Source organism: Megascapheus bottae, chromosome 16 (assembly GCF_031878675.1).
Source record: "Megascapheus bottae isolate mThoBot1 chromosome 16, mThoBot2.hap1, whole genome shotgun sequence".
Lineage (NCBI taxonomy): Eukaryota > Metazoa > Chordata > Mammalia > Rodentia > Geomyidae > Megascapheus > Megascapheus bottae.
In genome coordinates, this window is record NC_143524.1 from 41,371,771 (window position 1) to 41,384,275 (window position 12,505).

At 37.8% G+C, this 12,505-nt stretch overlaps 1 protein-coding gene across 1 annotated transcript; it reads right to left on the reverse strand.

Moving 5' to 3' along the window:
- Positions 1–9,028: 9,028 nt before the first annotated feature.
- LOC150053318 (olfactory receptor 52E8-like) lies at positions 9,029–9,967 on the reverse strand. The gene has a single exon (XM_090348600.1). The coding sequence runs from the start codon at positions 9,965–9,967 to the stop codon at positions 9,029–9,031; it is 939 nt and encodes a 312-aa protein (XP_090204726.1).
- Between the last annotated feature and the right edge of the window lie 2,538 nt (positions 9,968–12,505).

Here is a 12,505-nt window from a genome sequence, read left to right on the forward strand (position 1 = left end):
ATGGAATCTAGAGAAAAAACTATCTACACAACAGAAAATGTTGAGGTCAGATGCTAGACTAAGAAGTCAGAGGCATTTTTTTTTTGCCAGTCTTGGGCCTTGAACTCAGGGTCTGGGCATTGTCCATGGGCTTTCTCAAGGCTTGAGCTCTACCATTTGAGCCACAGTACCATTTCTGGCTTTTTTCTCTGTATGTGTACTGAGGAATTGAACCTGGGTCCTTGTGCATGCTAAGCAAACACTCTTCCACTGGGCCAAACTCCTAGGCCCAGAGATATTTTTTATGCCATGTTGTTTGGGAATATCTTTAAGAACCACTATGAAAAGTGTCATGGGATTTAAGTCCAGGCTGAGACTTATCCACAGGGTGGCATCACTCTTTTCAACAAGATTCTTTACTAGCAGAGAAAAATATTTCCTGGGGACAAGCAGAGGGGACTAGTCTTTCACAGTAGAGTGCCCAACCACCAGGACAACTAGCCCTTCACTATTTTGGTCTGAGTGTTTGTCTTTTGGCTGTAGCCGTGTACATCAGCATGGACAGCCAGTGTGCAACCAATAATCTGAAGACCATCCCTAGAGCTCAAAGTAATAATTCCATCTTGGTTCCATATAGAATAATTTCATATTTATAGTCATATTTCCACATCTGTCCTAAATGCATGACAGTGCCTTCTGTCTTAGATGAGTCTGGCCTTGTACTGGGTCAGTATGTGAACAACCTCACTCTTGTTGATAGCAAGTATAATGTGACTTTATGACTGTATGTGTGAAGTTCTGGCTACATCAATATACTGTGTACAGTGTATATGTATAAAGTGTTCATGAGTGCACATGTACGTATGCACCTGTGATTATATGGTAGAGAGAAAGACAAAGAAATGATGGAGGCTTGCAAAAGAGAAAAAAAAAACCCTAGACATTGTGCATGTGATTTGGAGGTATACCACATTCCTCACCTTGGGTGTGTTGTACCAGTCCCGTGTGCTCTTGACTCTGTGAAGAGACAATGCTCAGGAGGAATGCTCAGCCAAGAGAGAGCTCTTTTGATTCTTCTTACTTCTTTGCATTTGCATCTCTGTAGGTTCTTACCTATCCTGCCCAAGTATATGATCTCTCTGTTTCTTCTTCCAACCAGCCCTTAGTTGTAGCAGAAGCACATCTGTATGCCAGGTTCTTAAAGACGGTACATGGCTCCTTTAAGCCTCTGGGCTCTAAGCCTCATTGATATATAGTAGATAAACTTTATAATCATGCCAGGCTTTTCCTAAAATCTCTGAGTTTAGTCTTCAGAATCCTCTGGGCATAAACCTGGCCCAGTGGTCATTAAGTCTCTTTCGTAGTTTTTCTCTAATGCATCTGCAGAGAAACACAGCCCCAAACATAACCCCCAGCTCTCCCTTGAGATGCAGCATGAAATACAAAAGAGGAACGTGTTCCAGCTGGGAGATGATATTGAGTTAGTCTTCTTCAGAAATCTTGTGAACATTGCATACATGCCAGCAAATCACCAAAGCGTGATTCCTTTGAAAACTATGCTTAGAAAACCTTCTATTTTGTTTAATTGAAATGTACTCATCCTGATTTAGGATTAGAAATGGAACAAGCTAAAAACTGTCGAGATACAAACATTAGATTCTGTTTATTGGCACTGTGCATGCCTGCAGAAAAAGTCGTCAGCTTACTTTAACCCAACCTGAGTGTCCTTCAATTTATAACATACAATGGTGGAAAGGTAAAGTCATTGGAGAGAGATGTGCCTAACTTTTGTTTAATGCTTAGAGAATACTCTACATTTTCATGAGAAAATGTGTTGTCCTTTCTAGTCAACACATGTGGTGCTCGCTGACTCTCCCTTCCTAGAGGATGACAAGATAGGCCCAGAAGTGCTATCAAAGCATGCCAGAGCCCTGGTTTTCCTGATTGTAATGAGAAGAGGCTGGGGGACAAATGGCAACATTAGACAACCAGCTGATTTCTAAAGCCAGACTATTTTAGTGGTTAGCAATGTTGTCTGTGGTCCCCAAGAGATAATAGTTTGGTTTGCTACATTTCGTGTTCATTATTTTTCCTTTGATTGATAAGAGGATCTCTGGTTTCTATCTGTTCCCTTGGGGCCCTATTTCTCCAATGTACCCACATTTAATTTCTCAAATCAAGCTTACTTCTCTAGATCCTTCTTACAACTTTTTCCTCTGGTCCTTGTATTCTCTACAGTACAGTAATTTCTTTATTTGAGAAATACAAACTGCTGCTGCCAAAGTCCTTACTCAATATCAAACTCCTCTACCCAGAATCCAATCCAATTTCTAAAATTTAGTTTTACTCCATGACTTCACAACACATAGCTTTTTTGACGGCTTTGTGTATTTTATTTTTTTTAAAGAATTTATTAATGTTGATTTTTACATCATATTTTAAATGACAAGTTTAACAAACAAGTCTTCAAGGAGGGAATCTCTATTTACAATCACTGGGACTTAGTATTTAGAACTTACTCAAAATTAGGCTAAGGGTTTGTATGTCATAGGAACATATTAATTTAAGAAATAAAACATTATGTCTATACAGTCATAGGTTTTTATGTCTATATAGTTATGTTTATATTTCCATTACCATGTCCATAGCTTTGGGTATGCAGTTATTGAGTCCTCACTCTTGTACTCTTTGGATTTAATAGCCACATATTAAGGATACCATGCGCCTTTTGTTCCTTAGGTCTTGACTTGTCTCACTCAACATGATTCACTCTAGATTCATCCATTTTCCTGCGAATGCCATTATTTTATCTTGTCTGTTGGCTATGTAGAATTCCACTGTGTATATATACCACATTTTTTGTATCCTGTATTCTGTAGGGCATATGCATTGTTTCCAGAGCCTGGCTATTGTGAATAGTGCAGAGATGAACATAGCTGAGCAGGTGTCCTTATCATATCTTGGGTCATGATGTTTAGGATAGATGCCCAGAAGTGGTATGGTGGGATCGTAGGGAAGGTCTATTTTCAGTTCTTTGAGAAACCTCCACACTGCTTTCCAGAGTGGCTGAACTAGTCTACATTCCCACCAGCAGTGCAGTAGGGTTCCTTTTTCTCCACAACCCCACCAGCAACTGTCATTGTCTGAGTTCAAAATCTTGGCCATTCTTGTTGGGGTAAGGTGGTATCTTAGGGTTGTTTTTATTTGCATTTCCTTTATGACCATAGATGATGAACATTTTCTCATATGCTTTTCTGCCATTTTAATCTCTTCTTCTGATAAGTCTCTCTTTAGTTCCCTTGCCCATTTAGTGAATGGTTTATTGGGTTTGGGGGGGATTAGTTTCTTGAGTTCCCTGTAGATACTGGATATTAAGCATTTATCAGATGTATTGTTGGTGAATATCTTTTCCCAGTTGGTTGGCTGTCTCTCTACTTTTGCGACTATGTTTTTATCTGTAGAGAAACTTTTTATTTTTAGGTAGTCCCATTTATCGAGTCTCTCTCCAATTTGTTGTGACCCTGGGATTCTGTTCAGGAATCTTTTGCCTATGCCTATGAATTCCAGTGTCTCTCCTACTTTATCATTCATGTAGCAGTTTTATGGTTTCCGGTCTGACGATGAGGTCTTTGATCCACTTTGAGTTGTAGGCAGTCCGAGCTATAAATTTTCCTCTGAGTACTGCCTTTGCCATGTCCCAAAGGAGCTGGTATTTTGTGTGCTCCTTTTTGTTAAATTTCATAAACTGTTGGATTTCTGTTCTGATCTCTTCGATGACCCATTGGTGATTCAACAATCTGTTGTTCAATCTCCATGAGTTACAGGGTTTTCGTTGGTGGAGATGTGTGTTCAGTTCCAATTTGATGCCCTTGTGGTCTGAGAGAGTGCAGGGAATAATTTCAGTGTTTCTGAATCTGTCCAGGTTTGTTTTATGGCCTAAAATGTGGTCTATTTTGGAAAATGTTCCATGTGCTGCTGAGAAAAACGTATATTGTGTTGTTGCTGGGTGGAATAATCTGCAGATGTCTGTTAGATGTTGTTGGTCTATATGGTTTTTCAATTCTAAGGTTTCTCTGTTGAGTTTTTGCCTTGTTGATCTGTCCAAAGGTGAGAGTGGTGTGTTAAAGTCACCAACAATCACTGTGTTTCGATCTATTTATGGTTTCAGTGAAAGTGAAGTTTGCTTGATGATGTTCAGAGCTCCGTGATTCAGTGTGTAGGTATTTAGGATGGTTATGTCCTCCTGGAGGAAAGATCCCTTTAATAGTATGTAGTAACCTTCTTTGTCTTTTCTCACTAATTTTAGTTTGAAGTCCATTTTATCTGATATGAGGATGGCAACTCCAGCCTTTTTATGGGGACCATTAGCTTGATAGAGTTTATTCCAACCTCTCATTTTCAAAAGGTTTTTGTTTTTTTGGGTAAGATGTGTCTCTTGAAGACAGCAGAACGATGGATCCTGTTTTTTGATCCAATCTAGATAATCTATGCCATTTAATTGGAGAGTTAAGTCCATTGATATTGAGAGTCAGGATTGAGATATATTTATTAGTTCCTGCCATTTTTACAAGCTTTCATTAGGGCCTGTGTCTTGATAATTTTTGTGGTACTTAGATGTTATGAGTTTTACGTGCCATGTCTTTCTCTGTATTACATTTGTGTTGATTTTCCATGTGTAGAACATCTTTGAGAGTTTTCTGTAGTGTTGGTTTTGTTGCTACATAATGTTGAAGCTTTTCCTTGGAATGGAATGTTTTTATTGTTCCCTCAGCTATGAATGAGAGCTTAGCTGGGTACAGTATTCTTGGTTGGTAGTTATTTGACTTCAGGGCATGGTATATATCGTTCCAGTCTCTTCCTGCCTGCATGGTCTCTGCTGAGAAATCTGGGGTTCTTCTGATCGGTTTGCCTTTATAGGTGATTGTTCTCTTCTCCCTGGCTGCTTTTAGGATCCTATCTTTGGCCTCTATTGATCCAGTTTGGAGTATAATGTGGCCGTGGGATGTCCTTTTCTGGTCAGGTCTGTTTGGGGTTCTAAAAGCTTCTTATATCTGGATGGGCCTGCCCTTCTGGATATTTGGGAATTTCTCTGAGATGATTCCCTGAATTATATTTCTAATACCATTGACCTCTTTCTCTAGACCCTCCTCAATACCAATTAGCCTTAAATTAGGCTTCCTAATTGTATCTTGAACCTCCTGAGCCTTTTCTCATATTTCCTAGATTTGAATTGACTCAATTTCTGTTCGTTTTCTATAACAACTAAATTATCTTCAACCCTGGAAATTCTCTCTTCTGCATTGTCTAACCTGCTATCAAAGCTATCTACTTTATTCTTCATCTCCCTTGCTTCTAATTGCTCATTTTTGATGCCTTGCATCTCTTGTTTTAGATCATGTATGGATTTCTTTAGCTCCTTGATTTCCATTTGAGTGGTTAGCTCAGCAATTTTATTCTCTTTGGACATTTTTTGGAGTTCAGTCACCTTTTTGTTTGTGGATTCTATGAATTCGTCCATTTTTCTTTGAAAAACCTTTATTATGGCCTTTTTATGGCTTCCCCCTTTTCACATATCACCTTGTTTATGGTTTCCTCTTGTTTAGCTGTGGCTTCCTCCCTTATCTCTTTCTTTATGTTCTCAAATTTTTCATTAATGATGTTTATCAATTGCATTTGTACAGCACTTAGAAGGCTCTCGTCTAGATTTGCCACTGACTGCTCCACTGCCTGTTTATGTTGTGTGGGAGATGCTATTCCTTGATTTGACATTTTTCTTGAGTTTCTTGTTTTGCCCATTTGAGGATGGGAGCAAGATTAATACTAAACAAGATTATAATTTTTCAGATATAACCAACATAGACCTTTTTAGTTGGCTGACAATAGATATTAGCTCTTTTAGATAGGTACTAACACTCTTTCTTTTTGTACACTTACATACAAATCTAATACAATCACAGATGACCAATTTATGACCAACACAATAAGCCCCTCAATCCTATCTTTATTTTATTTAGGTCTCCCTGGACCTAGAGTATAATTGGAACCTAGATACACAGCATTGCTCAACCACCATCAAATGTAGATCCATGCATTATAAGAGTTGAAGGATGAACAGAGGACCAGAGATAGAAAAATTATATTAAAGGCAACCAGGGAAGTACGAAAAGAATAATACAGGAGTATAAGAATATTATAGTAATGAAGAAAGGGTATCGTGTAAGGATAACTGACCAAAGGTGGTAGACAGGTAGAGTATTTGTGTAGAAAGGTTAGATGAACTTCGATAAAACTTATGAAAATAGGAAGAGTAATAAGGAGAATATATAGAGAAACGAGAGAGGTTGATATACGAGATTTCTATGATACCAATTTAAGAAAGAAAAGAAAAAATGAAAAAAAGAAACAAACAGCAACAAAATAGAAGAAAACAGAATTTCCTTTCATTTTTTTTTCTGGTCCTGGGGCTTGAACTCAGGAGCTGGGTAATGTCCCTGAGAATTTTTTTTCCCCAAGATTAGCATTCTACCACTTGAGCTACAGTAGCTCCACTTCTGGCTTTTTGCTGATCAGTTAGACATAAAAGTCCCTCAGACTTTCCTACCAGACTGATTCTGAACCAGTGTTCTCAGATCTCTTCTTCCTGAGTAGCTAGAATTACAATTGTGAGCCACTACACCCAGTTTATTATGTTCTTTTAAAGCATGTTTGATAATCTATTTTTCTTTTGAGACAGAAACGTATGTGTTCCCTAAGAATACTATATCTCTTAAATACTTCTTAGAGATCAGATATATTCCCTGGACTTATCTCCAAGCAACCTTGAGGAAGGGTTCTCATCATTTATTCTCACAATACTGCTTTTTAATATTATTTTAATATAGATAATATAGGTACAATTAAGTTGGTGGCTGTAATAATTTTTGGAATATTTCTAATTCTTCAGTATATACAGTTCTTTCAACACTAAGCCTTCTCTCGAAATTAAATGACAAACTTTGAAAATACTTATTCCATATTATAAACTACTAAAATGTCATAAAAATTAGAAATGCTATGGAATTTGGTGAAATGGCCACTGTGGCAACTTTGCAAGTTAAATTAAGTTGATCTTTTTTTTTATAACATTTTCTTGGGTCATTTAGTCCTTTAAAATGTGGGGTTTTTTTTGGGGGGGGCGTCATGGGGCTTGAACTTGGCCTGGGCACTGTCCATGCTCTTCAGCTCAAGGCTACTACCCTACACCTTGAGCCACAGCACCACTTCTAGTTTTTTAGTAGTTAATTGGAGATAAGAATCTCAGGTCCTTTTGTACTTGGGCTGGCTTTGAACGTTGATCCTGAGATATCAGCCTCCTGAGGAGCTAGGATTACAGGTGTGAACCACTGCGCCCTCTCTCTCTCTCTCTCTCTCTCTCTCTCTCCCTCTCTCTCTCTCTCTCTCTCTCTCTCTCTCTCTCTCTCTCTCTCTCTCCCTTTCTCTTTCTTTTTTGCTACATTAAAGAACCATCTATGTATTGCATACCTATTTTGGCCATTTTTTATATTCTGATTAAATTAATTTTTTCAACTCCAAAATACTTTTTTGTTGTGATTAATAGAAGGGTTACATTATATTCCCCAGATAGAAGGTGCATAACTTCACAAACATTGATACCCTTTCTTATGACATGTTCCCCATTTCCCTCCCTCCCTCCCCCTGCTTATCTTGATTTCCTTCCTTCCCTATTCAATTTCAAATAATCAATTAAGCACATATAAAATATGTCAGATAACAATTTGAAATATTATAACAATATGAGATAACCAAGGGATGCCAAAAAGGTGAGAGATAACATAGTACATTAAGAACAACAGTCATTCATTATATGGCTTTTGTTTCCTTATCCTGGAGGTCCTTACATTTATCAACTCCAAAATACTTTTACCACACGAATTTTGTTCCTTTTTCCCTTTTCTACATTTTCTCTTTTGAAGTGCATGAAATGAATAATTCTCATTGTTTTCTGCATATACATTGCATTGTGTCAAAATTATCCTGTTAAAAATTAAATATTTACCCACTTTGTTGTCTCTCTAATTGTATGGCCATATCTGGCTTTATGTTTCTCTCTTAACTGACAGCTAGAATATTCCTTTATTTATATGACTACTTCCCAAACCCTAGTTTTTCTGTCCATTGTATATGACCTCTACTTGAATATCTCTAATGAGTGAAACTACTACCTGAAAAAGTTGTAGAACTAGATAGTTTAAACAGTAAGTTATTCCTTTAATGAGTCAAAATGCTTTTCCCTGGACTGTACTCTTCAGTGCCATAGTCTATGTTAGTGTTCAATAGAAAATCCATACTCACATATGCATAGAAACACATACTTCTAACAATTGGTGGTAGGAAGAGATCAAGCTTGAACCTAGCCTAGGCTACCCTGAAAGATTCTGTCTCAACAAGTGAAAAGAAAAAAAAAATCCAACAATTAATATTGATAAAAATCAACTTATAAGCAAATAACTTATATCTATACAAACACAATGAGACACGATAAATTACATAGGTCTCTAGATATTCACACATTGAGGCCACAGGAGGATATGCATAGGAGTGGATAACAAAGGCTCAATAGATAGCTATGTAAAATAATATTTTATAAAATGAACTCCAGAAAACAAGCAGATTTCATCTTAGTCGCTATTGTTACTGTTTTTATCTTGTCCTTTTATTTATCTTGTTCGTTAGTTTTTATTTGGGAGGGTAAGAGGGGCACATAAAAAGTGGAACAAAGGATGAATAAATACAGCAGTGGTACTCACTAGAACAATGTGGAAAATGAGCTGTATATCTTGTGGGTAGGAAGGAAAGGGAAAAACTGGGAGGGAAGGGAGACATGGTTCAAAAGGAATTGTACTCATTACCTGACTCAAGTAACTGTGACTCCTCTGTATATTACCTCTGCAATAACAATAACATTCTAAAAATCAACTTTTTGTTTTTTTCCATCATAAACTTTAGTCTGTTTAGACTTTATACTTTCATCATCAGAATGAATGACTTCTCAGGGTTTTTTAGCAAACAGCCTCCTCACCTGCTGCTGTATCTGCTTGGTTCTGATGCCATAAATGACTGGGTTGAGAGCAGGAGGGATGACTACATAGAGATTAGCCAGCAGGATATGGATATACTGGGGGATATTATGTCCAAACCTATGAGTGAGGACAGAGAAAAGAAGTGGCCCAAAGAAAGCTAAGATGACACAGACATGGGAGCTACATGTATTAAGAGCTTTCAGGCGAGCATCCTGGGAAGGAAGGTGGAAAACAGTGCATAATATCTTAGCATAGGAAATGATGATAAGAAGAATATCCAGACACAAGATAGAAATGTTCCCAAGGCCAAAGTATACATTGGCACGGATGCTGGCACAAGCTAGCCTTGCCACACCCATGTGTTCACAGTAGGTGTGAGGGATGATTCTATGCCCACAGTAAGGCAGCCTTAGGAGGAGAAAAACAATAGGAGAGATCATGCAGAAGCTTCTCACAACCACTGCCATGGCAATCACACGGATGAGTCGATTGGTGAGGATCATGGTGTACCGGAGTGGGTTGCAAATAGCCACGTAGCAATCAAAGCCCATGGCCAGGAGGATGATGCTTTCCATGACTGTGAAAAAGTGAATGAAAAAGACCTGAGTGACACAGCACCCAAAGCACAGCTCCCGAAGGCTGAACCAGAAGATGCCCAGCATCTTGGGGATAGAAGCTGTGGAGAGGCTCAGGTCCACCACAGACAGCATAGCCAGAAAGTAGAACATGGGTTGATGGAGGCTATGATCAGTCCAAATCACAAACAGAATCATCATGTTTCCAAGGAGAGCAGTCAGGTACAGGACACAGAAGGGAAAGCCTAGCCAGCGCTGTGCAGCCTCTAATCCTGGAATCCCCAGCAACAGGAAGGAAGAAGGATGGAGCTCAGAGACATTGGGAGAAGACATTGCTCTGCTGGCTAATGGTGGTTGTGCGATTAAAACCAGCTGCCAGTTGTCATTGAGCAATTCATCCAGACTCAATTGAGAGCTACAGAAATTAAAAATGAAGAGTCTTCAAACAAAGAATTGACAGTAAGAATGTTTCTCCAAGTCTTTCCATTTCCTTACAAATGGGGCAATATCATTCATTCTGATGGCAGCATAGAATTCATGGTGTATAAATACCACATCTTCATGATCCACTCATCTACTGGGGGGCATCTGGTTTGGTTCCATATCTTTGCTATGGTAAATAGTGCTGCAATGATCATCGTTGTGCTAGTAAGCCAGACCCAAAGGAACATAGGCTCCATAGTTTCCCTCATTTGTAATAATTAGTACACCCCTAGGAATTTCCTAACAGAGGGTTACAATAGCTCAAAACCTAGATACACAAGACCATATAGGACGAAGTTAAATGAAAGGATCTCCAGGATATGGGAACAAGAGCTTATATTATGTCATTGTTTTCTTAACAAACTATGTTATTTCTCTTCTCTTTTGTTGCCCTTTGGTTAATCTCAAATTGTTACAGTATCTGAATTTGTTACCTGGTATATTGTATATATGTTTATTTGTTTATTTGAAATAGGAAAGGGAAGGGGGGAATATAAGATAATTGGGAAGGGGTATGGGGGGTGAATGTAACTGTGAACCCTCTATACATTACAATAAAAAAAGGAAAAAAAAACAAAAAAAGAACAAGTTTCTCTAAAGGCCTTCAAATCTTCCTTTCTTTCTGCTTTTGAGTCTCATAACACCCCTCGATTAACCAAAAATATGAGTAGCTGAACAGCCAAACAAAAGGCAATACTGTTTCAGATTAAGGAACGATACCTAAGAAATGTTTGTTAGAAGTGTTTAGAAATGAAATTAGGCATTAGAAGTGTCTTATAGACATGTCTACTTCGTCAAGAAATATACATGATGAGGAGTAAAGAAAAATGATCTTAGAGCCATAAGAACAACTGCTATTAATTTCACATCAACTATTTTAAAGATATGGCTCCTATAATAGTTTACGTGGATTTTATTTAATTATGTGCATAATTCTCTGACACAAATTCCGTTGGTGTATTCATTTTAATGGAAGAGTGTTTTTGCTAAGTTAATAAACTTTCTGTTGTTTACAAAACAAATAAACAGAAAAATCATACCTTGACATTAACAAGGCTATGTGATATTAATTTGGATTTGTCTTTATAATAGTTGCCAATGGAAATCATGAAAGGAAAGAGAAAGAGAAAAAGTACAAGGAATGAAAGAATATCTTGAGTAGATAAAACTTCCTTAAGGACAAAAAAAAATCTTTCCAAAAAATCTTCTGGATTTACAGTAGCAGATTTTGAGACTTTTGATAATGGTGAGATAATTCTAACAATGTATTATACTTAAACGTAAAGATAAAGAATAGAAAAATGTGGTGGGCAGAATTCAGAGTTTAAAAGCATATCTATACATTGTATATGTGCCAGGTATCCAAAATTAAGGTATGTCAAGGTGAGAATTTCAGATGTTGGCCCCCCAAAAGGGGGGTGGGCAAGGGATAACCAAAGATGTTTATTCCTGATGTGATGTTCTCATGCAAAACATTACTGAATTGTGAAGCGGTGGACTATTTAATGATTGCACCTAATCTGATATGCTACCTGGAGGTAGCTAGATTGACAAGTTTATGGTTACAGATTAGGGGACAGCTTTCACATGCGACATATCTGCAGTCTCAGAAAATTTCCAAAATGGCCTCTAGTTCAGTTACTTGGAAATGAACTTTACAATCTGGGAGAGAGTGGGGGGAGGGAACTGTGAGGAAAACATGGGAAGGGTTCAAGAAGTCACTACATTATGAATGTAACTGTAACCCCTCTATATATCACTCTAACAATAAAATAAGATCCATTAAAAAACCTTATGATTATCATATCTTATAGGGAAAGGATACTGAATAAATTTAGACCCCAAACACAAACCAATGACAAAAAATATTAGCAAGATGATCGGGAACTTGTGAGGTTTCCAACTACAGATAGCACAGTGTCCTCCTGTAGGGTCAGGATATATTAGCCCCTGACATTAAGACATGGCAATATGCTCAAAGGGATATTATCAACTACTGAAGCTCACCCAAGCAGTAGTATGCAGAACTTTGGTTGGGATTTCCTTATACTTATTTGATTGCCCACATGGCTCAATGAAGTCTCCAGGTAGAATGATGCCACATAACCAAAAGCCTTCCTTCACTCCAGTTTCATTCTTGGGTCTTCATGACATGACCAGCCCCTAGCCTATGATCTGATATATCTAATAATGACGCTTCTCACAGAAATGATGGAGATGATCTTCCAGAATCCAAAAGAATAAAAGGTACATCACTCTTCGGGCACAGCCAAATTCTTTACCGGACCTTTGCTCATTCATATTCAGTTATTTATTACTGTTATTTCCCCCCATCATTCTATAGGAAGCTTTTTTCTGACCATTATCTATTTTCATTTATTTTTCTTT

Coding starts and splice junctions, on each gene's coding strand:
- LOC150053318 (XM_090348600.1), bottom strand. CDS start 9,967: ATGTCTTCTCCCAATGTCTCTGAGCTCCATCCTTCTTCCTTCCTGTTG.